This window comes from Myodes glareolus, chromosome 1 (genome assembly GCF_982192425.1).
Source record: "Myodes glareolus chromosome 1, mMyoGla1.1, whole genome shotgun sequence".
Taxonomy (NCBI): domain Eukaryota; kingdom Metazoa; phylum Chordata; class Mammalia; order Rodentia; family Cricetidae; genus Myodes; species Myodes glareolus.
Window position 1 is genome coordinate 12,468,624 of NC_142026.1, and position 22,882 is coordinate 12,491,505.

Below are 22,882 nucleotides of genomic sequence, written 5' to 3' on the forward strand. Positions count from 1 at the left end.
AGGATAGCTGTGCCTGGTGAACAGGCTTTATGTGTGTCTTTAACAGCACACTAACCTTCAGCATCCCGTTTCTGCTCTAGAAAACCAGGGACAAAATTCATGTTGGGTTTATAGTAGAATGAGTTTGGAGCTAGAGTCTTACCAACTTAGTGCATTGAAAAACTTAGGCCCTTATATAAATTTACCCAAAATACAATAAAATTAAGCCTTGAATTTCAAATTGATTAGTCAAAAATTAAACTGTTATTTTAAATAAAAGCCAACACCCTTCAGATGAAGATGATTGCTGAGAATCTCTACAGCATGTCATCTCTGTGTCCAGTTCATAGCTAAACATTTGAATAAATATAAATGCATGGCTCACAGTCAAGATAAGAAATAATAAATGGCTAGGCCATAGTGGCGCACAGCTTTAATCCCAACACTCAGTAGGCAGAGACAGGTGGATCTCTGACTTCAAGGTCAGCCTAATTTACAGATCAGTTTCCAGGATAGCCTGGGCTACACAGAGAAACCTTGTCTCAAAAACCCAAACCATATTAAACCAAATAAAACAAATAAACAAACAAAAAAACCCAGCAACAACAACTACAAAAATGAAACCAATGCTTCAGGTATTGAATTTAACAAATGAAAGAATGTTGAACAAGCGTTTGTGAATATGTTCAAGGACTTAAGAGAAAATATGTCAATAAACAAACTCACATACCAAAAGAAAAAGAAGTTTCAGTGTGGGAGCTGTGACACAGTAAGTCATACAGTGTACCCTTTAGTCTGCATATCTTTACTTGTAAGTGTTTGTTGCGATGAGTCATTGGTTCAAGGCTTCTAGCTTCTGTTACACTCTCTATACTGGACACTCACTGGGATGCCTCTTGGATATCCTGTTGTTGCCTTAGGTCACTGAGATTCTGTAGCTTTGGATCTACAGATCTGGTCCCTTCACATGCTCCAGTAGTTCACCATTGAGGTGGATGTTGGGGTGGGCCAACTCATAGTCCAGATTTGGGGCCTGGGTGGTAGCTGAGTTGGTCAGACCCCAGTTTCTCCTCATCGACACCACCATGGCAAGCTCTGAGCATTGCCCTAGCTAGCTCAATCATTGTAAGAAGAAGCAAGAAGTAGGGCTAGCTCTCCTGCTCTCACACCCTCAGGATGGGCTCACCTGCACCTGCACCACTAGGACCAGGTCTATTGTTTTGCCCAGGCAAGAGTCTGCTTTCCTGAGACTCTCATTTGGTAAGGTGCAGGGTCAGTTTATCCATTCTTGTAACCCATGGTCCCTTCTCCAGCCTGCCACAGGTGACAAGGGATGCGGGATGGAGGAGGGCATCTCTCTCTTGTCTGTTCTACCATATGGCAGATGAGGAATGGGGTCAGATCTCTCACACATTTTCACAGAACAAGATCATCTGTGCCCTGTTCACAGGGTCAGCTGGATTGTGCTGCCCAGGCAAAGTCTGAGGTCTTTCTCGAGTTCTGCAACTGGTGAGGCACAAGGTCATCTCTCCGACTCTTGTGTCCTCGGACATTGTCCCTGCCTTACTTTTAAACCATGTAAGGAGGGCTCATCCATATATAATAAGAAATTAAGAATTTTAATATCTACACATCGATATGTTTGATAAAATGAAAATTATTAAACATGTCTTCAGGCATTCATAGAGGAAATCAGTATGCTGTGTAGAAATCAAAGCATTTCCTGTTTTAGTCCTTACAGATGAACAGTACTCTTTATCATACTTCTTGCTCAACACTCGAGGTACTCCCTATACCATATAGGTGAATTAATGAGTATTTCGTGTAGCACGAATAATAAAACCACAGAGTCAGATTAGGGGATTCAACTCAAAAACCAGAAAAGCAAAGCAATCTAGCCACTAGAAAAGTCTCACCTCTACCAAGGCTGGGCAACTGCAGACTAAGCAGCCTAAGCAGACGGAGCCTCTCTCTCATTCTAATTTATGTTCCCTCAAGTGCTGGTATTAAAGGAGCATGACTCAGGGAGTTAAGTCCAGTTTTCCAATGTGGGTCTCTGTCTCTATCTCCATCTATCGCCAGATGAAGGTTCTATGGTGATATGCAAAATATTCATCAGTATGGTTATGGGCCAAGGCCAGTTCAGGCACCCTCTCCTCTGCTGTCCAGGGAACAATCTGGGGACCTCTCCTTGGGCCTGGGAACCCCTCCAGAATCAAGTCTCTTGCAAACCCTAAAATGGCTCACTTAGTTGAGATATAAACTTCCCTGCTCCCATAACCATCATTCCTCCCTCCCCCCATCCCATTCCCCCAAGCTATTCCCCATCCTCCCCTTCTCCCTTCTCTCTAACCATCTCCCCTTACTTCCACACCCCACCCCCCGTGTATCCAAGTTTGCCTGGCGATCTTGTCTACTTCCAATATCCAAAAGGATAATTATATGATTTTCCTCAGGTTCACCTTCTTATTTAGCTTTTCTAGGATCACAAATTATGGACTCAAAGACGTTTAACTATGGCTAGAATCCACTTATGAGTGAGTACATACCATATTCCTCTTTTTGGGTCTGGCTTACCTCACTCAGTAAAGCATTTTCTATTTCCATCCATTTGCATGCAAAATTCAAGATGTCATTGTTTTTTACCGCTGAGTAAAACTCTAATGTGTATATGTTCCACACCTTTTTAAACCATTCTTCTATTGAGGGGCACCTAGGTTGTTTCCATGTTCTGGCTATTACAAATAGTGCTGCTATGAACATAGTTGAACAAATACTTTTGTAGTATGACAGGACATCTCTTGGGTATATTCCCAAGAGTGGAAATGCTGGGTCCTGAGGGAGGTTGACTCCCAGTTTCCTGAGAAACCGCCACACTGATTTCCAAAGTGGCTGCACAAGTTTGCATTCCCACCAACAATGCATGAGTGTTCCCCTCACTCCACATCCTCTCCAGCATAGGCTATCATTGGTGTTTTTGAGTTTAGCTATTCTGAGAGGTGTAAGATGGTATCTAAAAGTGGTTTTGATTTGCATTTCCCTGATCACTAAAAAGGTTGAGCATGACCTTAAGTGTCTTTCGGCCATTCGAAGTTCTTCTGTTGAGAATTCTCTGTTCAGTTCAGTACCCCATTTTTTAATTGGGTTAATTAAAGTTTTAGTGTCTAGTTTCTTGAGTTCTTTGTATATTTTGGAGATCAGACCTTTGTCTGATGAAGGGTTGGTGAAGATCTTCTCCCAGTCTGAAGGTAGACTTTTTGTCTTACTGACAGTGTCCTTTGCTTTACAGAAGCTTCTCAGTTTCAGGAGGTCCCATTTATTCATTGATTCTCTTATTGTCTGTGCTACTGGGGTTCTACTTAGTAAGTGGTCTCCTGTGCCTATATCTTGTAGACTACTTCCCACTTTCTTTTCTATCAGGTTCAAAGTGGACAGATTAATGTTGATGTCTTTAATCCATTTGGACTTGAGTTTTGTGCATGGTGATAGATATGGATCTACTTTCATTCTTCTACAGGTTGACATCCAGTTTTCCCAGCACCATTTGTTAAAGATGCTTTCCTTCTTCCATTGTATATCTTTAGCTCCCTTGTCGAAAATTAGGTGTTCATAGGTTTGTGGGTTAATATCCAGTCTTCTATTCGATTCCATAGGTCGACTTCTCTGTTCTTATGCCAATACCAAGTTGTTTTCAATACTGTTGCTCTGTAATAGAGTTTGAAGTCAGGGATGGTAATGCCTCCAGAAGTTCCTTTATTGTATAAGATTGTTTTGGCTATCCTGGGTTTTTTGTTTTGCCATATAAAGTTGATTATTGTTCTCGCAATGTTTGTGAAGAAGTTTGATGGGATTTTGATGGGGCTAGTATTGTACCTCATTTTTCATTGGATTGTTTGTTCTTATGATGTCAAGCTTCTTGAGGTTTTTATATATTTTGGAGATCAGGGGTTTTTGAAGATTTTTCCCATCTCTGTAGACTGCCATTTTGTCTTGTTGACCGTGTCCTTTGCTTTACAGAAGTTTCCCAGTTTTAGGCGGTTCCATTTATTAATTGTTTCTTTCAGTGTCTGTGCTACTGGGGTTATATTTAAGAAGTGGTCTCCTGTACCAATACATTCAAGTGTACTTCCCACTTTCTCTTCTATGGGGTTCAGTTTGACTGAATTTATGTTGAGCTCTTTGACCCATTTGGACTTGAGATTTGAGCATGGTAATAGATAGATATTGATCTAATTGCATTTCTCTACATGTAGACATTCAGTTATTCCAGAACCATTTGTTGAAGATGCCTTTTCCCTTATTGTATAATTGTGACTTCTTTGTCAAAAGTAGCTGTTCATAGATGTGTGGATTGATATCTGGGTCTTTAATTAAATGGTCCTCTTGTCTGTTTTTATTCTAATATCAGGCTGTTTTCAGTACTGTAGTTCTGTATAGTAGGGTTTGATGTCAGGTTTGTGAAGCATCTAGAAGTTCCTTTATTATACAGGATTGTTTTGGTTATCCTTCATTTTTATTTTTTCCATATGAAATTGACCATTATTCTTTTGAGGTCTGTGAAGAATTTTGCTTGGAATTTGATGGGTATTACATTGAAACTGTAGTTTGCTTTTGGTAAGATTGATATTTTTACTATGTTAATTCTACCTACACAAGAGCAAGGCAGATTTTCCATTTTTTGGAAAATTTCTTTCTTCATAGATTTAAAGTTCTTTAAAGGTTTTTCATTTGTGTGATTAGCGTTATGCCACAGTATATTATTTGTGGCTATTATGAAGGGTAATGTTTCTCTGATTTCTTTCTCAGCCTGTTTATCATCTGTATAAAGAAAGGCCACTGATTTTTATACTTTAAGCTCTAGCTAGAACTGTAAGACAATAAAAGGAGATCAAGGAAATACAAATCGGAAAAGAAGTCAAACTCCCACTTTTTGGTGTTAATATGATAGGATGCATAAGTGACCCCAAAAAGTCTACCAGGAAACTCCTACAACTCATAAACAAATGCAGTAATGTAGCAGGCTACAAGGAAGCTTTTATTAAAGGATCCGCGCCTCTGTTTGCCACCAGCAAACAAAGCCTACTGGATTAATGATGATTGCAAAGAATCTGTGCTTGACTCTGTTCTTGTGTGCTTAGAATACTTTTCTTTTAAAACTCTCTTAGGTTTCATGTGGAAATTATTGCCCCATGTTGGGCACCATTTGTAGCACAAATAATAAAAACCAAGATACAAATATTGGGGTTCAGCTCAAAAACCAGAAAAGCAAAACAGTTTAGTCACTACAGAAGTCTTATCTGTAAGATACCAAGATTGTTTGACCACAGAGTAGGAAGACTAAGCTGCCTAAGCAGACAGAGCCTCTCTTTCCTCCCATTTTATATTCATACTAGTGCTGGGATTAAAGACATATGAGTCCCTAGTACTGGGATTAAAGACGTGAGGCACCACCACCTGGATTTCTTTCTGCATTGATCTTGTGTAGCCCAGGGAGGCCTTGAACTCACAGAGGTTCACCTGCCTCTGTTTCTAAAATCCTGGGATTAAAGATGTGTCCTTCCATAGTCTGACCTCTAACTTTGCCCTTCTGATCTTTAGGTAAGCTTTATTTATAAAACCATAAGTAAAATATAATTATAGTATAGTTTAGTATCACGAGATGCTCAGTCTTGTGATATATCCAGATGATGTGGTCTAATTTAAAAAGATTATTATTACCTTTCAAACAGTTTTTCCTAAATTCTGTGTTTTTCATTTTCACAAACAAGGAAACAAGCAAAACTTATCTTGTATTTAATGTACATAATGACTACGTTCATAAAGATATTTTAATGCAAGTATAACATGTATTTGAACCATACCACACTCTCAGAACCTTTGACCTTCCAACCCTCCTTTCTGCTTTAGCTTTTCTATTACTCCCCTCCAGTTTCCCCAGTATTCCTCTTGGGCTGTCTTTTCATTTCAATCTATGTTCTCCCCACTTCTTAACACACACAACTTAAGGAAGGAAGGTATGGTATATTTGTTTTTCTGAGTCTGGCTCATTTAGCTAATTATGATAATCCACGTTCTATTCATTGTGCATATGAATATATATTACTTTTCTTACTTGATTACTTACTGTGAGATGTCTAGGTTGAATCCCTGACTGGGCTGTGCTGCAATCAGTATGGATGTTTAGGTATCTCTATAGTGTGCAGACTTCGATTCTTTGAAACAGGTGTGGCTGTATAATTTGACAATTCTATTTTATGGTTTTTGAAGAACCTTCACACTGAGTTCTATACTGGCTGGAGTAATTTATATACCCACCAGCAATATGTAAAACTTCCTTTCTCTATAGCATCACTCATATTTGTTAATGTTTTTCCATATAGCAATTTTGACTAGGATAAGACAGCATCTCAATGTAGTTTTGATTTGCACTTCATTGGTGGCCAAGAAGTTGGAGATTTTTTTGATATATTCATTGGAAATTTGTATGAAATCATTTTGTTTTTAACTCCTTTTTTATAATCTGAATATTAGTTCTATGTCAGATATGTCTCCTGCTCTGTTCATTGTATTTTCAAGCAATCATTTGTTTGAAGGCAAGCCAAAATGGTCTTTATTATGCGTATGCTTTTTGGTTTTATGCAATTCCAATTCTTTATAAAAATAAATCACTGTCTGTGCATTTGTGTATGCATGTATGTGTGTTGGTATACTTAGAAGCCACGTGACATGCTGGGTATGATGGCATATACCTTTAATACCAGCATTCCAGAGGCAGAAATAGGTGGATGTCAGTGAGTTTGAGGCCAGCCTGGTCTGCAGAGTGAGTTCCAGGACAGCCAGAGTTACAGAGTGAAACCATGTATTAAAAAACAAAAGCCAGATGACAATTTTGTAGAGTCAGTTCTTACATGTAGATTGTAGGGATCAAATTCAGGTTACCAGGCTTATATATCCAGTGCCTTTACCCTCTACCCAAAGGTTAGCTTATCAACTTTCAGTTCTTGTTATAATTCCTGGGCTATTGAGATGTTTTTCTGGATTCCAAGACAGGCTATGTCCTCAAGGATTTTTTTCTTCTAGCAGTTTCAGAGTTTCATGCCTTTAAGGTTTTTGATCTACTTTGAATTGATTTCTGCACAGAGGGAAGATCTCTCTCTCTCTCTCTCTCTCTCTCTCTCTCTCTCTCTCTCTCTCTCTCTCAAGCCTAGACATTGATATCATTTGGATATTTTTGTCTTTATAGTTTTTCTCCCTACCATAAGTCTAGTGCTGTCACTCACATTATTGACCTGTCTATTAGTGTGTTAGTGAATCCACCCTCATTAGTTCTTTTGAATCAATTAGAGTGCAAGTCATATGTACCTATATTTGTGTGACTAGAAAGATGTGAACACAAAATTCTTCTCCTGTAACTCCCCTTCGTCATGATTCCATGAGATTGCTTCTGTCTCAGGAGATCTGGGAGACAGAGGTGCAAGTATTGCCATGTGGTTTTATGCTCACTGCTCTCTGTACTTAACATCAAGAGGTGTAGATTAAAAAAATTGTGTAATCTTTCAAACATCTATCATTTATTTAAAATATTGCTATTCATTATAATTTGTCCTTTGACCTTGTCCAACCTTGTTTATAAGCACACCATCTCATGATGGAGGAACCTGAATATGTCATGGTTGGAGACTCTTTCCGTGCTCTGTCATTGGTTCACACTCTGATTTTATTAATCTTCCTAGGTAATGCCTCCTTGCGTTTTTGGAAGTGAATTTTGAAATACAACTTAAAGTATTTTAGATTGTTATTAGTTAAATACCTTTAAATTTCATATAGCAATAGGATATTGCGATATTTGGATTTTAATCATATTTTGAAAAAAAATTAATGTGGCTGGTGATATACACCTTTTTTGATTCATGTTTTTATGCTTGCTTTACAACCCAACTAAAGTTTCATCTTTCTCCCCTCTTCCAAGTTCCCCCACACCTCCCTTCTCTCCTCCTCCTGCCCCATCTACTCTTCCTCCATTGTTTCTCTTTAGATACAGGTCCTCCCATGGATATCAGCTTGTCAAGGTATATTAAGTTGTGGTGAGACTAGGCCCTTCTTTTTCATTAAGACTTGATGAGGGGAGCCAATAGGAGAAACGGTTCCCCAAAACAAACCCCAGAGTCAGACACATACCCTGCTCTCACTGTCCGGAGTCTCACACAAAGACCATGTTACCAAACTGTTACATATACATAGAGGCCTAGGTCAGACCCATGCAGGTGCCCTGGCTGTTGGTTCAGTTTCTGTGAGTTTTCTTGTGGTGCCCTTGACACCACTGGCTCCTACAATCTTTCTGCCTCCTCTTCTGCAGGATCCCCGAGCAGTCTACACTTAATGTTAGTGTCTCTGCACATTTTTATCAGTTGCTGATGAAGCCTCTCTGATGACTTGCACTAGGCAACAATCTGTGAATATAGCGGAACATCATTATGGATTATCTCGTTAGTTTTTTTCTTTATTCTTTGCCATTCATGTTTCGTTCTATCCTAAGCCTCTGTGGTATTTTGCTTCCCAGTCCTCGTTTTGCCTGTGTTTCGAGAGGTGTGCTCACCTTTAATCCTAGCACTTAGGAGGCAGAAGCAGGTTGATCTCTGAGTTCGAAGCCAGCCCGGTTTACCTAGTAAGTTATAGACCAGCCAAGGCTACACAGTGAGACAACCCCCCTTACAGCATGAACTCACACATGCATGCGCATGCACACACATACACACACAGACAAAGGAGAAGGGCACTGGGAAGATGGCTCCATGGTTAAGAGCCCTTTTGTCTCTTACAGAAGACCTGGGTTTGATTGCAAACATCTCTAATTTTAGATGCAGAGGTTCTCATGCCTCTGTTTTGCTCTGTGGGCACCAATCATGCATGTGTGTGTGTGTGTGTGTGTGTAATATATATATATATATTTATATATATATATATATGAACACACATACATATACACAAAGCGCTCATATACATAAAGTAAAAAAAATAAACCATTTATTTTGTGTGTATATGAGGTGTGTGTATGTACATGCAAGTGTGCACCACCACACAAGTGTGCAGGTCAGAGGAAAACTTGTGGGAATCAGTTCACTCCTCTCACCATGTGGGCCTGGAGATCAAACTCAGGTCAACAGAATTGTTAGGAAGTGTGGGTAAAAACTGATGTATCTCATGAGCCCATATAATGACAACTAATAGAGATTAGTTTTAATACTCTTATAATGCATGCATAAGAACCTTGGTCCCTACATGTTTGTCACAATCCTATCTTTTACAGGTAAATGTTTTACTTTTGTTTTGCAGTTGGTCACAGTTGTGAGAAAGAAAATAAGTCTGAAGGCCCTACTCAGAAATGTCTGCGTGAAGCCAGGGAAGAAAATGGGCATAAAACAAAGATGAAGAATGGTAAAAAGGTATGCATTCATCCATACGCCTAGCTGGTGTTTCACATTCTGATCATTACAGGAGTGCAGTCCATACAGTGTCAGTTTGTGTGTGCAAAAGGACTTAGAGTTTATTTATGTCAAGCTCTTTTGCTGGGGAAAATAGAACTTGGGTAAACAGTATCCACAGCTTATTCACTTGGGCACCTGCTTACTAGTGGTCAGGGCAGCTGAGTGAGTGTCTGCATAACCACTCACCCCAGTCCCAGTAGCCAGCAGACCTGCCCAAGTTTCCACTTAGTTACCTCTATCCTAACCTGTGGGCTAACCTAATTTCCCTTGTCTTCCTTAAAAAAAAACCACATAGAATAGACTTATACACTACTTAGAAATTTATCTGCATAATCAATACATTTCCTTTGCAATCAAAACAGTAATTAAACGTGTATAATCAAAGAAATAAAAACATAAAAAAGAAAGAATGTAAAATAAAATACGGTGGGGCTGTTTTAGTTATGTATCTGGTTACTGTGATAATACACCCAAGGGAAAGTTAAAGGGATAAAAGGCTTATTAATAACCACAGAGTAAGGGAGTCATGGCAACAGGAATTCAAGGAGTTGATCAAATTGGATCTGCAGTTGGAAAATAGTGAACAGTGATGTTGTGCTTGGCTCTTTTCCCTTTCATGCACTTCCACGCGTTCTCCCAGGCAGTGTGCTGCCTCCATCAAGGACAGGTCTTCCCATTTCGGCTAGCTTACTGATGACCATCCCTTATGGGCATGGGCAGAGGCTGAACTAATCTAGGAAACCACCTATATGCGTGCCTTGGCTTCTTAGGAGACTCCTGATCCCATAAAGTTGACAGTCAACATGACCTGTCACAGGAATATAGTTTCTTGTTATAAAAATTCTGTAAAATTATGAATATGGTAATAGTTATGCATATAAAATGTTTGTTACTAGAGAGTACTCTAACTTTTGCATTTACTATTTATTTAACTTTTAAAAATTATTTGTATTATGTGTATATGTGTGTATGCAGTATGCATGGGTACACCTGACTGTGCATAGGGTAGGCCAAAAGAGTAAATCAGATGCCTTGACTCCCGAGTTGAAGGCATTTGTGGAGGACTCTGTCTATTTATGTGGGTACTGGAATCCTAGCTTTGGCCCTTACATGTTCTCTAAAATACTAAGTCATATGTCTAGTCCTGACTCTTATTTTTAAATGAGAATATTTTCTATTGTAATAGCTTTTAGTGGTGGTCTACTAGTAAATCAATTTTTATAAATTCAATCTATAGCATGTACATGCATAATACCAATTACATTTTTCTCCTTTGAGATATGCATCGAAATCAGGTATTGTGTAAAATATTAGAGTAAATAATAAACATTTTCAGGGTATGTTAAGCCTTTGACACAGTGACCTTTGATGATCTTCAGGTTAGTGTTCTGTTCCGAGGTCATTACTGTTCATTTGAAGTAGATTCAGTGCCGTGCGAACTTTTGGTCACAGAAATCCTCATCACTTAGGGACTTTCTCATCCAGTGATATACACATAAACTCTCTTAGAAGTTGTGCCATGCTTAGTGACAATTGGGTGAGTCATTTGTGAACGCTTATTTTTAATGCAGGGTTGACATGCCACATGACAAAGATCTTTGTAAACACAGAGCATATGAATAATGTATCAATGCAGAGTATATTTTTCTTTGATGATGTATTAGAACACATAATAAAGTACTTACCACATGATAAAACAGTCGAGACCTCAAAGAACCTGAACTGTATAGAGTGAATCTGCCTCTTCTTTCATTTCTGACCAATCACTTTTAATAATATTTAAATTTGCATGTGCGTACTATTACATCACATCACAGTGCATTTTTTTATTTACTTAGTTGGCACCATGGACTCTGTTATGGAAATAAAGATACATTTGGAGCATCTCATTGAACTATTCTCATAATTGAAAGTGCTGACATTCATTTATAGTGCTAATTCTATTTTCTGTAATTTAATAAGTGAATTTGATAAACCATCATTGAAATGTATTATATGTAAATAAGTATTATTTCTTGCAGAATTAACTGTTTTAATAGAGTCATGGAGTAGTAAATGGGCCCTGAAACTTATCCTTAAATGTAGTCACTTTTTCACACCTCATTAGCTCTCACTCAGCTGTCCTTCCTACTTAGTTTCTACATTGCTCTTTATGGTCTGTTTTTTTTCTTTCGTTTGTTTGTTTGTTTTTCTGAAGTGTCTCCTGGAGTAAGTTCCAAAAGGTTCTATGGAGATAAATCATCTCAGTGTTTATACACCTGAAATAGTCTCATTTTTGCTTTGTGTTAATATTCGGTTGATAGTAGTTCTTAATTTGAATTAGTTTCTCACTTGCTTCTTTTTTTTTTTAGACAATGCTGCTGTTTGCTTTTGGTGTGAATATTTTTTATATGAATGTTTGTATTTATATGAAAAAAAGAAAACTTACGTATGTTATGTTTTCTGTATTGATGAAGAGAATAAAATGGGTTTCTAGCTCTCAGGACTAACTTCGCCTGATGAAGATTCTATGGCCTATGGCAATATTCGAGATAATCATCAGTGTGGTAGTGGGGCAAGGCCAGTTCAGGCACCTTCTCCTCAGCTGCCCAAAGACCTAGCTGGGGACATCCCCATGGACACCTGGGATCCCCACTAGAGCCAAGTCTCTTGCCAACCCTAAAATATCTCCCTTAATGTAGATATCTTCTCCCTGCTCCTATATCCGCCATTCCTCCATCTCCACCCTCCCACTCCCCAAGCTTTGTCCAGTCTTTCCTTTCTCCCTTTTCTCTCCCCCTTTCCCCTTCCCCCATCTCCATCCCACTTCTAGCCCCTACTCCCTTGCTCCCAACTTTTGACAGGCGATCTTGTTTGCTTCCAATTTCCAGGAGTTTTTCTTTGTTTTTCTTTGGGTTCACCTTGTTATTTGGCTTCTCTAAGCTTGCGAACTATAGGCTTAATGTCCTTTGTTTATGGCTACAGTCCACTAATGAGTGAGTACATACCATATTCATCTTTTTGGATCTGGGTTATCTCACTCGGATAGTTTTTTTTATTTCCATCCATTTGCATGCAAAATTCAAGGTGTCATTATTTTTTACCATTGAGTAGTACTCTAATGTGTATATTTTCCACACTTTCTTTATCCATTCTTCCATTGAGGGACATCTAGGTTGTTTCCAGGTACTGGCTATTACAAATAATGCTGCCATGAACATAGTTGAACAGATGCTTTTGTAGTATGATTGGGCATCTCTTGAGTCTTTTGTAAAGAGTGATATTGCTGGATCCTGAGGTAGATTGATTCCCAATTTCCTGAGAAACTGCCATACTGATTTGCAAGGTGGTTGCACAAGTTTGCAATCCCACCAGCAATAGATGAGTGCTCCCATTACTCCACATCCTCTCCAGCATAGGCTATCATTGGTGTTTTTGATTTTAGCCATTTTGACAAGGGTAAGATGGTATCTCAAAGTTGTTTTGATTTGCATTTCCCTAATCGCTAAGGAGGCTGAACATGCCCTTAAGTGTCTTTTGGCCATTTGAAATTTGTCTGATGAGAATTCTCCTTTTCAGTTCTGTACCCTATTTTTTAATTGGGTTAATTAGAATTTTAATGTCCAGTTTCTTGAGTTCTTTATATATTTTGGAGATCAGACCTTTTTCTGATGCGGAGTTGGTGAAGATCTTCTCCCATTCAATAGCATGTCTTTTTGTCTGAATGACAATGTCCTTTGCTTTACAGAAGCTTTTCAGTATCAGGAGGTCCCATTTATTCAATATTGCTCTTGTTGTCTGTGATACTGGGGTTCTACTTAGGAAGTGGTCTCCTGTGCCCATGTGTTGCAGACTACTTCCCACTTTCTCTTCTATCAGGTTCAGTGTGGTCAGATTTATATTGAGGCCTTTAACCCATTTGTACTTGAGCTTTGTGCATGGTGATAGATATGGATCTATTTTCATTCTTCTACAGGTTGACCATCAGTTATGCCAGCATGATTTGTTAAGAAGCTTTCATTCTTTCATTGTATATTTTTAGCTCCTTTGTCGAAAATCAGGTGTTCATAGGTTTGTGGGTTAATATCTGGGTCTTCTATTCAACTCCATAGGTCATCGTCTCTGTTTTTATGCCAATACCAAGCTGTTTTCAATACTGTAGCTCTGTAATAGAGTTTGAAGTCAGGGATGGTAATGCCTCCGGAAGTACTTTTATTGTATAGGATTGTTTTGGATATTCTGGGTCTTTTGTTTTTCCACATAAAGTTGATTATTATTCTCTCAAGGTCTGTGAAGACTTTTTTTGGGATTTTGATAGGGATTGCGTTGAATTTATAGATTGCCTTTGATAGAACTGACATTTTTACTATGTTGATCCTACCCATCCAAGAGCGTGGGAGATCCTTCCATTTTCCGGTGTCTTCTTCAATTTCTTTCTTCAAAGACTTAAAGTTCTTGTCAAATAGATCTTTCACTTCCTTGGTTAGTGTAACCCCAAGATACTTTATGCTATTTGTGGCTATTGTGAAAGGTGATGTTTCTCTGATTTTATCCTTTGTGTATAGAAGGGCTACTGATTTTTTGAGTTGATCTTGTATCCTGCCACATCACTGAAGGCATTTATCAGCTGTAGATGTTCTTTAGAAGAGTTTTTGGGGCCACGGATGTACACAATTATACCATCTGCAAATAACGAAAGTTTGACTTCTTCCTTTCTGATTTGAATCCCCTTGATCTCCATATGTTGTCTTATTACTATTGCTAGAACTTCAAGCACTATGTTGAAGAGGTATGAGGAGAGTGGACAGCCTTGTCTTGTTCCTGATTTTAGTGGAATGGCTTTGAGTTTCTCTCTATTTAATTTGATATTAGCTGTTGGTTTGCTCTATATTGCCTTTATTATATTTAGATATGATCTTTGTATTTCTAACCTCTCCAAGACCTTTATCATTAAAAGGGTGTTGAATTTTGTCAAATGATTTTTCAGTATCTATTTAAATGATCATATGGATTTTTCTTTCAGTTTATTTATGTGATAGATGGCTTTGAGTTTCTCTCTATTTAATTTGATATTAGCTGTTGGTTTGCTCTATATTGCCTTTATTATATTTAGATATGATCTTTGTATTTCTAACCTCTTCAAGACCTTTATCATTAAAAGGGTGTTGAATTTTGTCAAATGATTTTTCAGTATCTATTTAAATGATCATATGGATTTTTCTTTCAGTTTATTTATGTGATAGATTACACTGATAGATTTTTGTATGTTGAACCAGCCCTGCATCTCTGGGATGAAGCCTACTTGATCATAATGAATAATATTTTGATGTGTTCTTGGATTCAGTTTGCCAGTATTTTATTGAGAATTTTTGCATCGATGTTCATGAGTGAGATTGGCCTGTAATTCTCTATCTTAGTTGAGTCGTTGTGTGGTTTGGGTATCAGGGTAACTGTAGCTTCTTAAAAAGAGTCTGATAATGACTCTTCTGTTTCTATTATGTGAAACACCTTAAGGAGTATACATATCAGCTCTTCTTGGAAGTTCTGGTAAAATTCTGCATTAAAACCATCTGATCCTGGGCTTTTTTGGGGTGGGAGGTATTTTTTTTAACAGCTTCTATTTCCTCACGACTATTTAAATTGTTCACTTGGTCTTGATTTAATTTTGGAATATGGTATTTATCTAAAAACAAGTTCATTTCTTTTACATTTTCCAACTTTGTGGCATATAGGCCTTTGTAGTAAGACCTAATATTCTATGAATTTCCTCAGTGTCTGTTGTTATGTCCCCCTTTTCATTTCTGATCTTGTTAATTTGCGCGTTCTCTCTCTGCCTTTTGATTGGTTTGAATAGGGGCTTGTCAATCTTGTTAATTTTCTCAAAGAACCAACTTTTTGTTTCACTGATTTTTTAGATAGTTTTCTGTGTTTCTATTTTGTTGATTTCAGCCCTCAGTTTGATTATTTGATTATTTCCAGTCTTCTACTCCTCCTGGGTGAGTCTGTTTCTTTTTCTTTTCTTCTTTTTTTTTTTATTTAGAGCTTTCAGCTGTGTTGTTAAGTCTCTAATGTGAGCTTTCTCCATTTTTTAATGTGGGCACTTAGTGCTATGAACTTTCCTCTTAGCACTGCTTTCATTGTGTCCCATAGGTTTGGGTATATTGTGTCTTTATTTTCATTGAATTCAAGGAAGATGTTAATTTCTTTCTTTATTTCTTCCTTGACCCAGGGATGGTTCAGTAGTTGACTGTTCAGTTTCGATGAATTTGTAGGCTTTCTGGGGGTAGAATTGTTGTTAAATTCTAACTTTATTCCATGGTGATCTGATAAGACACAGGTGGCTACTAAATTTTTTTTTTTGTATCTGTGGATGTTTGCTTTGTTACCGAATATGTGATCAATTTTTGAGAAGGTTCCATGAGATGCTGAGAAGGTATATTCTTTCCTAGTTGGGTGGAATGTTCTATAGATGTCTGTTAAGTCCATTTGATTCATTACCTCCATTAGTTCTCTTATTTTTCTGCTAGGTTTCTGTCTGGTTGACCTGTCCATTGTTGAGAGAGGAGTGTTGAAGTCTACTATTAGTGTGTGTGGTTTGATGTGTGTTTTGAGTTCTAGTAATGTTTCTTTTACATATATGTGCTTTTATATTAGGGGCATAGATATTCAGGATTGAGACTTCATCCTGATGAATTGTTCCTGTTATGAGTATAAAGTGTCCATCCGCATCTTTTCCGATTGATTTTAGTTTGAAGTCAATTTGGTTAGGTATTAGTATAGACACACCTGCTTGTTTCTTAGGTCCCTTTGATTGAAAAAACCTTTTCTCAACCCTTTACTCTGAGTAAATGTCTGTCTTTGTGGTTGAGGTGTGTTTCTTTAAGCAGCAGAATGTTGGATCCTGCTTTCGCATCCATTCTCTTAACCTGTGCCTTTTTATAGGTGAATTGAGACCATTGATATTAAGTTATATTAACGACCAGTGGTTGTTAACTCTGGTTACTTTTTTTGGTGGTAGAGTTTGTGTGTTTCCCTTCTTTGGGTTGGACTTGTGGAGGATTGTTAGATGTCTAAGTTATTGTGGGTGTTGTTGGGTTCCTTGGGTTGTGATTTTCCTTCTTTTGCTTTCTGTAAGGCTGGGTTTGTGGCTACGCATTGTATAAATTTGTTTTTATCCTGGAATATCTTGTTTTCTCCTTTGATGGTGAAAGAAAGCTTGGTTGGGTATAGTAGTCTGGGTTTGCATCAATGGTCTCTTAGTTTCTGCAGCATATCTATCTAAGACCTTCTGGCTTTCATGGTTTTCATAGAGAAGTAGGTGTAATTCTGATAAAGGTTTACCTTTATATGTTACTTGACTTTTTTCCTTTGCTGCTCTTAATATTCTTTCTTTATTCTGTATGTTTTGTGTTTTGACTATTATATGGGGAGGGGATTATTTTTTTTTGATCCAGTCTGTTCAGTCTTCTGTATGCTTTGTGTACCTTCATAGGAATATCGTTCTTTAGGTTGGGAAAGTTTTCTTCTATAATTTTGTTGAATATATTTTCTGGACCATTGAGCTGTAATTCTTCTCCGTCTTCTACCCCTATTATTTTTAGGTTTGGTCTTTTCATGGTGTTCCAGATTTCCTGGATGTTTTGTGTTAAGAATTTGTTGGATTTGCTCTTTTCTTTGATCAATGAGTTTATTCCCTCTATAGTATCTTTAGCATCTGAGATTCTTTCTTCTATCTCTTGTATTCTGTTGGTTATACTTGTTTCTGTAATCCCTGTTTGTTTACCCAGATTTTCCATATCCAGCCATCCCTTGGTTTGTGTTTTCTTCATTACCTCCATTTTAGGTTTCAAGTCTTGAACTGTTTCTATTACCTGTTTGATTGCTTTTTCTTGGTTTCTTAGAGCATCTTTGAGGGATTTATTGATTTCTTCAAACTTCTTGTTAGTCTTCTCATCCATTTCTTTAAGGGGGGTTTTTCACATCCTATTTAAGGGACTCTATTACTTTAATAATGTTATGTTTAAAGTCTATTTCTTCTACTTCTTCTGGGTTAGGGTGTTCAAGTCTTCCTGTTGTATGTTCACTGGATTCTGGTGTTATATTGTTGTTTTTCAGATTGTTGGAAGAATTCTTGCGTTGGTGCCTGCCCATCTCTTCCTTCAAATGCTTTTAGGAGAGAGTCTTGGTGGCATGGTCTGATCTTTGCTGTGACTTCCTGTGTACTTAGGGGTTTTTCTTGGTCTGCTCTCTTTTAGGTCCCCTCAGCACTGCAGTCTCTCCAATCCTCTCCACCCTGGAGTGTGCTATAGTGGTGGATCTAAGGGCCCCGCAGATGGAAAGAAGTGCTTGGGGGCAAGATTGGATGGGATAAGTAGAGAAAGGCAGTAGCCAGGGAGAAGCACTGCTGAATGGTCAGAAAGTTTAGGGGATTTGGGGGTACCTGTGCTCCGTTCCCAGGGCGTCCTACCAGCTGGTAGGGCACTCACTTACACCTCCTGAGGGATGGAACTTCTGGTACAGGAGCAGGCCACTTCCTGGCCAGGGACCTCTCAGACAAAAGGACAGCCTTGCTGGGTGCAGGCTCAGTGGGACAAGGAAACTCCTGCAGCAGTTGCACTCACAACTTTGTCCCCAGACCCTCAGCCCCAAAGCAGGCTGAGTTGGGGGATCCTATGACTCCACAGATGGAAAGGGTTACTTGGGGGCCAAGCTGGGGTGGGATAAGAAGAGAAGAACAGTAGCCAGGGAGAAGCCCTCGCTGAATGGCCAGAAAGTTTAGGGGAAAGGAGGGTGCCTGTACTCCCTTTCCGGAGCATCCGGCCCGGCTGCCAGTCGGGCTCACACTCACCCCTCCAGAAGGACAGATCTTCTGGTACAGCATCAGAGACACTTGTTGGCCAGGGACCTCACAGACAACAACAAAAAAGCTTGGTGTGATTCTTGTTTTCTGTGAAAATAATCAATACTGTATGGGATACAACATATAATGTGCCAATATTTTGAAAAAACGTGACACTGATGTTTGACTGTATTTATATGACCTGGGGAACTTTCAAGCTGATTTGTGAGTCTATTTCTAGATGAGAATTAATTTCTGGCTTAGTGAGGCTAATTAGTAAAGTCTGAGGTCTTAGGTACAAAATGTGGTATCACATTAGAAGAGCAGGTTTCGGGTTTCTGTCACACAAAAACTCTGTGTTTGATGTAGCATTAACCTCTCATGTCTCTGCCTAGAGTCTCTGGGCTCAGGGAACAGAGACAGTGATGAAACTGGAGTGTGTCCCTTTCCCCTTTTTTATCTGCTTTAGCTGATATGGTTGAAGTTGGAAGTGAAAGGAGATTTAAGAGGACTGGGGAATTATGTTTTTTACTGGAGCCATTTTTTTGGTAGCTTAGAGAACTTTGGACCTGCCAGATACTGAAGGTCAGGTGACTTTTGTCATGATACCTTCATAGTCACCTACCAGCGTCTTCATGAAATTCCTTGTACTGTCACAGCACTTCCTGGTTGGCTCCCTCTCCTTGTTCCCCTTACAGTGCATCTCAGAGGTTCTTTCTTACTTATTTCATGTTTTGCTTCAGGCCAACCTGTTGGATACCTGTTAACAACTGTAAGTCAGCATTCCTCCTGTCATCACAATAGGTACCACTGATAGAAGAGAAGTTTGATTTCCATCGTCAGTGAGAGCTTCATCTTATTGTTCTAGACTGCAGGTTAGGCAACATTCTGCACTGTGTTTTCTAGGTAAGGACAGCAAGCATGAGGCTCTCTGGGTCAGGGTCCTCACAAAGGGCTTGAACTATTTCTCAGGTCTCCAAATCTTGGAAGAACAGGCCTCAAGTGAGAGGTTTCTCCACAGATGTTCTTGTGTGTCCTCCATTCCCAAGTTCTCTAATGCCTTCTATCTTTGGCATCTATGAAAAGTTTAAAGAATCAACTCATTTTAGAAAATCCTTTAAAATTTTTACAAGTAGTCAAATACTTCTGAAAAACAAATGTAGTATTCTGTCTAAAAAGTCATATCAAAACATACTACTGTAACTTGCTAAAGTGTGCGTTTCTGGGAGACTTCTAACTTAATGTCCGTAGGTATTTTCCCTGTTTCTTTAGCTGTTTTCTTTTTTAAAGTGTTGTCAATTTTAACAGAGTATAGCAAGATGAAGGTACAGTTTGTTTGCTTTTGCTTGCAGTCTAGACCATAGAAGGTTTTATTCTTCAGCCATAGTGCTATTTTATCACAGGGCATTTCATTTCTGTTGTTCATCCCACTTTCCACATCTAAAACTAATAATAGGTACAGTTTGCCTTCTCAAAACAGCATTTCATAAGCCTTAAGTTTCTTCTATAGTCCCATCTCTTTGGTTTGCATTTTGATTTATCATTTGAACATTGCCTTCTGGTTACCTATTGGAGAATTGACTTCATCCAATTTATCATGATCAACCCACAGAATTTGTTTTTATTTTGAAAGCTCTGTTATTAATTTTCTAGATTTATCTTGTATTCAACATTGACTCTGTTTTCTTAGAAGCCTAGTAATATGTCAGTTGATGTAATATTTACTTGAGTCTCCTTGACTTAGGGCAACTATTGCTGTAATAAAACACTGTGACCAAGAAGGTTGGAGAGCAAAGGGTTTATTTGGCTTTATGCTTCCATTTCACTTCATCTTTGAAGGCAATCAGAGCAGGAACTCAAACAGGGTAAGAATATGGAAGCAGGAGCTGTTGTAGAAGCCATAGAGGAGTGCTGCTTTTTGACTTGATCCCCATGGCTTCCTCAGGCTGCTTCCTCATGCAACCCAGTACCACCAGCCCAGGGTGGTTCCACCCAATGTGGCTGGACCTTTCTACTTAGATCACTAATTAAGAAAATAATACTGTAGGCTTGCCTACAGACCAGTATTATAAAGGCATTTTCTCACTTGAGAGCCACACTTCTCAAATAACTCTAACTTGTGTCAAGTTGACATGAACACTTCTTAAAGACTCTGATTGGCATTTAACGTTTGGTCTCCTGCTCCATTTACTTCAGAATCTGTTTATCTTCACCTTTTGTTTTTGTATTGTTTATTTTTCATCAATTTGTGATTTTTAAAAAATGTGTGTAATAATACAATGAAGGTTGGATTAGATTATTAAACTACCCACAGTCCATCATTAAAGATACTTGTCTTTGCTCAGTCAGTATCTTGGCCTATGGGGGTTCTTTACTACTAGGTTAGCTTCAACTCTGAATAGTTGCCATTAGTGTGATTTTTCTTTGACATTTATCTTTTAATAATGATGTTTCTAGGATGTTTCTCAGGTTTTCCCAGGGTTTCAGAGTTCATCTCTACAGTTATAGTTATACAGCAACCCAGTGTCTCCCGAGTAACTGAGAGCAAAGTGGCAGAGAAACTAATGAATGGCAGCACACAGCTTACCTTTTCAGTGACTTCCTTTTCTCTCATGGTGGAAGCATTCTTTGTAGAAGACATAATCGTTTTTAGGAGAAAAATCCTTGGAGTTTAGCATTTGAATTTAGCAGTGAGGGCTGGAGACATGACTCAGCTGTTAAGAACACTGACTGCTCTTCCCAGGAGGACCTGGGTTCAGTTCCCAGCACCCACATGCCAACTCACACCTGTCTATAACTCCAAGATCTGACACACTCACTCACAGAGATAAACCTGCAGGCAAAATGCCAATGCACGTAAAATAAAATATTTTAAAAAAAGAACACTGAGAAAAACACTTCAGTTTTTGTGAATTATTGGCTTCCAGGATTGTGAGGAGATTTTTAGAGGCTATTGGTCTTACGTAGACGTAATAATTGAGCTTTCAGTAAGATAGTCAGTCTACTTTTCTATCTGTTGAGAGTCTAATGCTAATTCAGTGGGTGTGAGATCATAATCATATATTTGTTTTCTACAATATGTATATTTCAATCAGAATCATGCTTGTGGCATTCCATGATACTAGATGAGGAACTTTGAAAAGGTGTGGAGCTAGCATATTACTCTAGCACTGTAGGCACAGAATGATTGTAGGATGGTAATAACAATTACAGACTAGACACCGTCAAGCTTGCAGTAGTCCACATTCATCTCATAAGATCTGGAATTTTCTGCTAAAGCCAAGCTATGAATTTAAGTGGGCACATGAACGTTGGCTACTCTCTGTATCTTTCAAATGCTTTATGGAAGGAAGTTTTGGTTTCTACAGTTCCTGCACCTGGTCACATTAATTTTTATTTATTCTTGGTAAGGATATTAAGGTCTATGAATTCCATGTCACTATTATATCATAGTAGGACTTCATAAATCAATGAATTGTCAAGAGATATTACTAATGAACTAATATGTCTATTTCAAATACGTGTAAAGTGTATAAAATTCTGGGAAAAATAAACCGAAAAATGTATGTGTAGTCTCACAATGCTACTAGTAAATAGAGTTCACTCACAGTATTATTAATCAAAAAGGAGATTAGCACCTTTGTTGTCTGGACCACGGTGGTTGCAAACATTTGTGTACATGCAAACACATTTATATGCACCTATATTGAGGCCTGAAGTCCACGGACATATGGTGTCTTCCTTTATCATTCTCAACTTCATTCCTCTTGAGTCAAGGTCTCTCAGTAAACTTGGAGCCATGGTGTAGTCAACAAGCTATACAAATCCAATCCTCCTGTTTCTGGTCACCATGGTGCTGAGTTATAGGAATGTGGATAGTCATGCTTAGCCTTTTACATGAGTGCTGGGACCAAACTCAGAGATCCATGCTTATCTTAGAGCTTTATTGACAGTGGTATCTCTGCAGCCCCAGGGCTATTGTATCTTTAAAGTGAATGAGGGCGTTTAAGTTGCTCTGAGAGAAAGGAATGAAGCACTTTGACAAATGAAGGAAAATTTGTTTGCGTGTCTTTCCCCAAGAGAACCAGAGAGAAAGCCTTCATGAAGTCAGTGCCCCACAATTATTAGGGAGTGTTTGATTCTCACCCTCCCAGGTAATACATCTTCTCACATGACTATATGTTGAGAGTGTTTTGCTTTTCCTTCACACTCCACTTGTTTTTGAGACCTTCATAGTGGATAATGAACCCAAAGGCCTGTGGGGCTGGATGAGTGCTCCAGTTTTAAGAATGTTTGAAATCTTAACGAATGTATGTACAGGTGACATGGATCATCATGACGTGTGGTCTGCACTTCTGAGAAGGTCTGACCTCTGAACAAGTTATGGAGGGGTAGCCCTGGCTGATGTTATCAGCCACACTGTCTTACATTCTCAGTCTGTCCACAACCACGTGTGTCCTTGAGCTCATCAAGCAGTCAAGCACTGTTTCCGAGGAACCATTGACTTTGTATTTGCACAGACCCCTTCTCTGGTATATTTTTTGTGAAATACAAAATTTATTAAATATCATTAAATGTTTTACATATCCATTCTAATATA

At 38.5% G+C, this 22,882-nt stretch overlaps 1 protein-coding gene across 2 annotated transcripts in view; it reads left to right on the forward strand.

Annotated features, from left to right (window-relative positions):
* The window catches only part of Spag16 (sperm associated antigen 16), an 883,930-nt gene that overhangs the window by 62,941 nt on the left and 798,107 nt on the right, over positions 1-22,882 (forward strand). For both annotated transcript variants that reach the window (XM_048459370.3, XM_085698666.2), the window contains exon 9: positions 9,313-9,422. In XM_048459370.3, the coding sequence (XP_048315327.3) occupies positions 9,313-9,422 (110 nt within the window). The remainder of the gene's footprint in view (positions 1-9,312; positions 9,423-22,882) is intronic.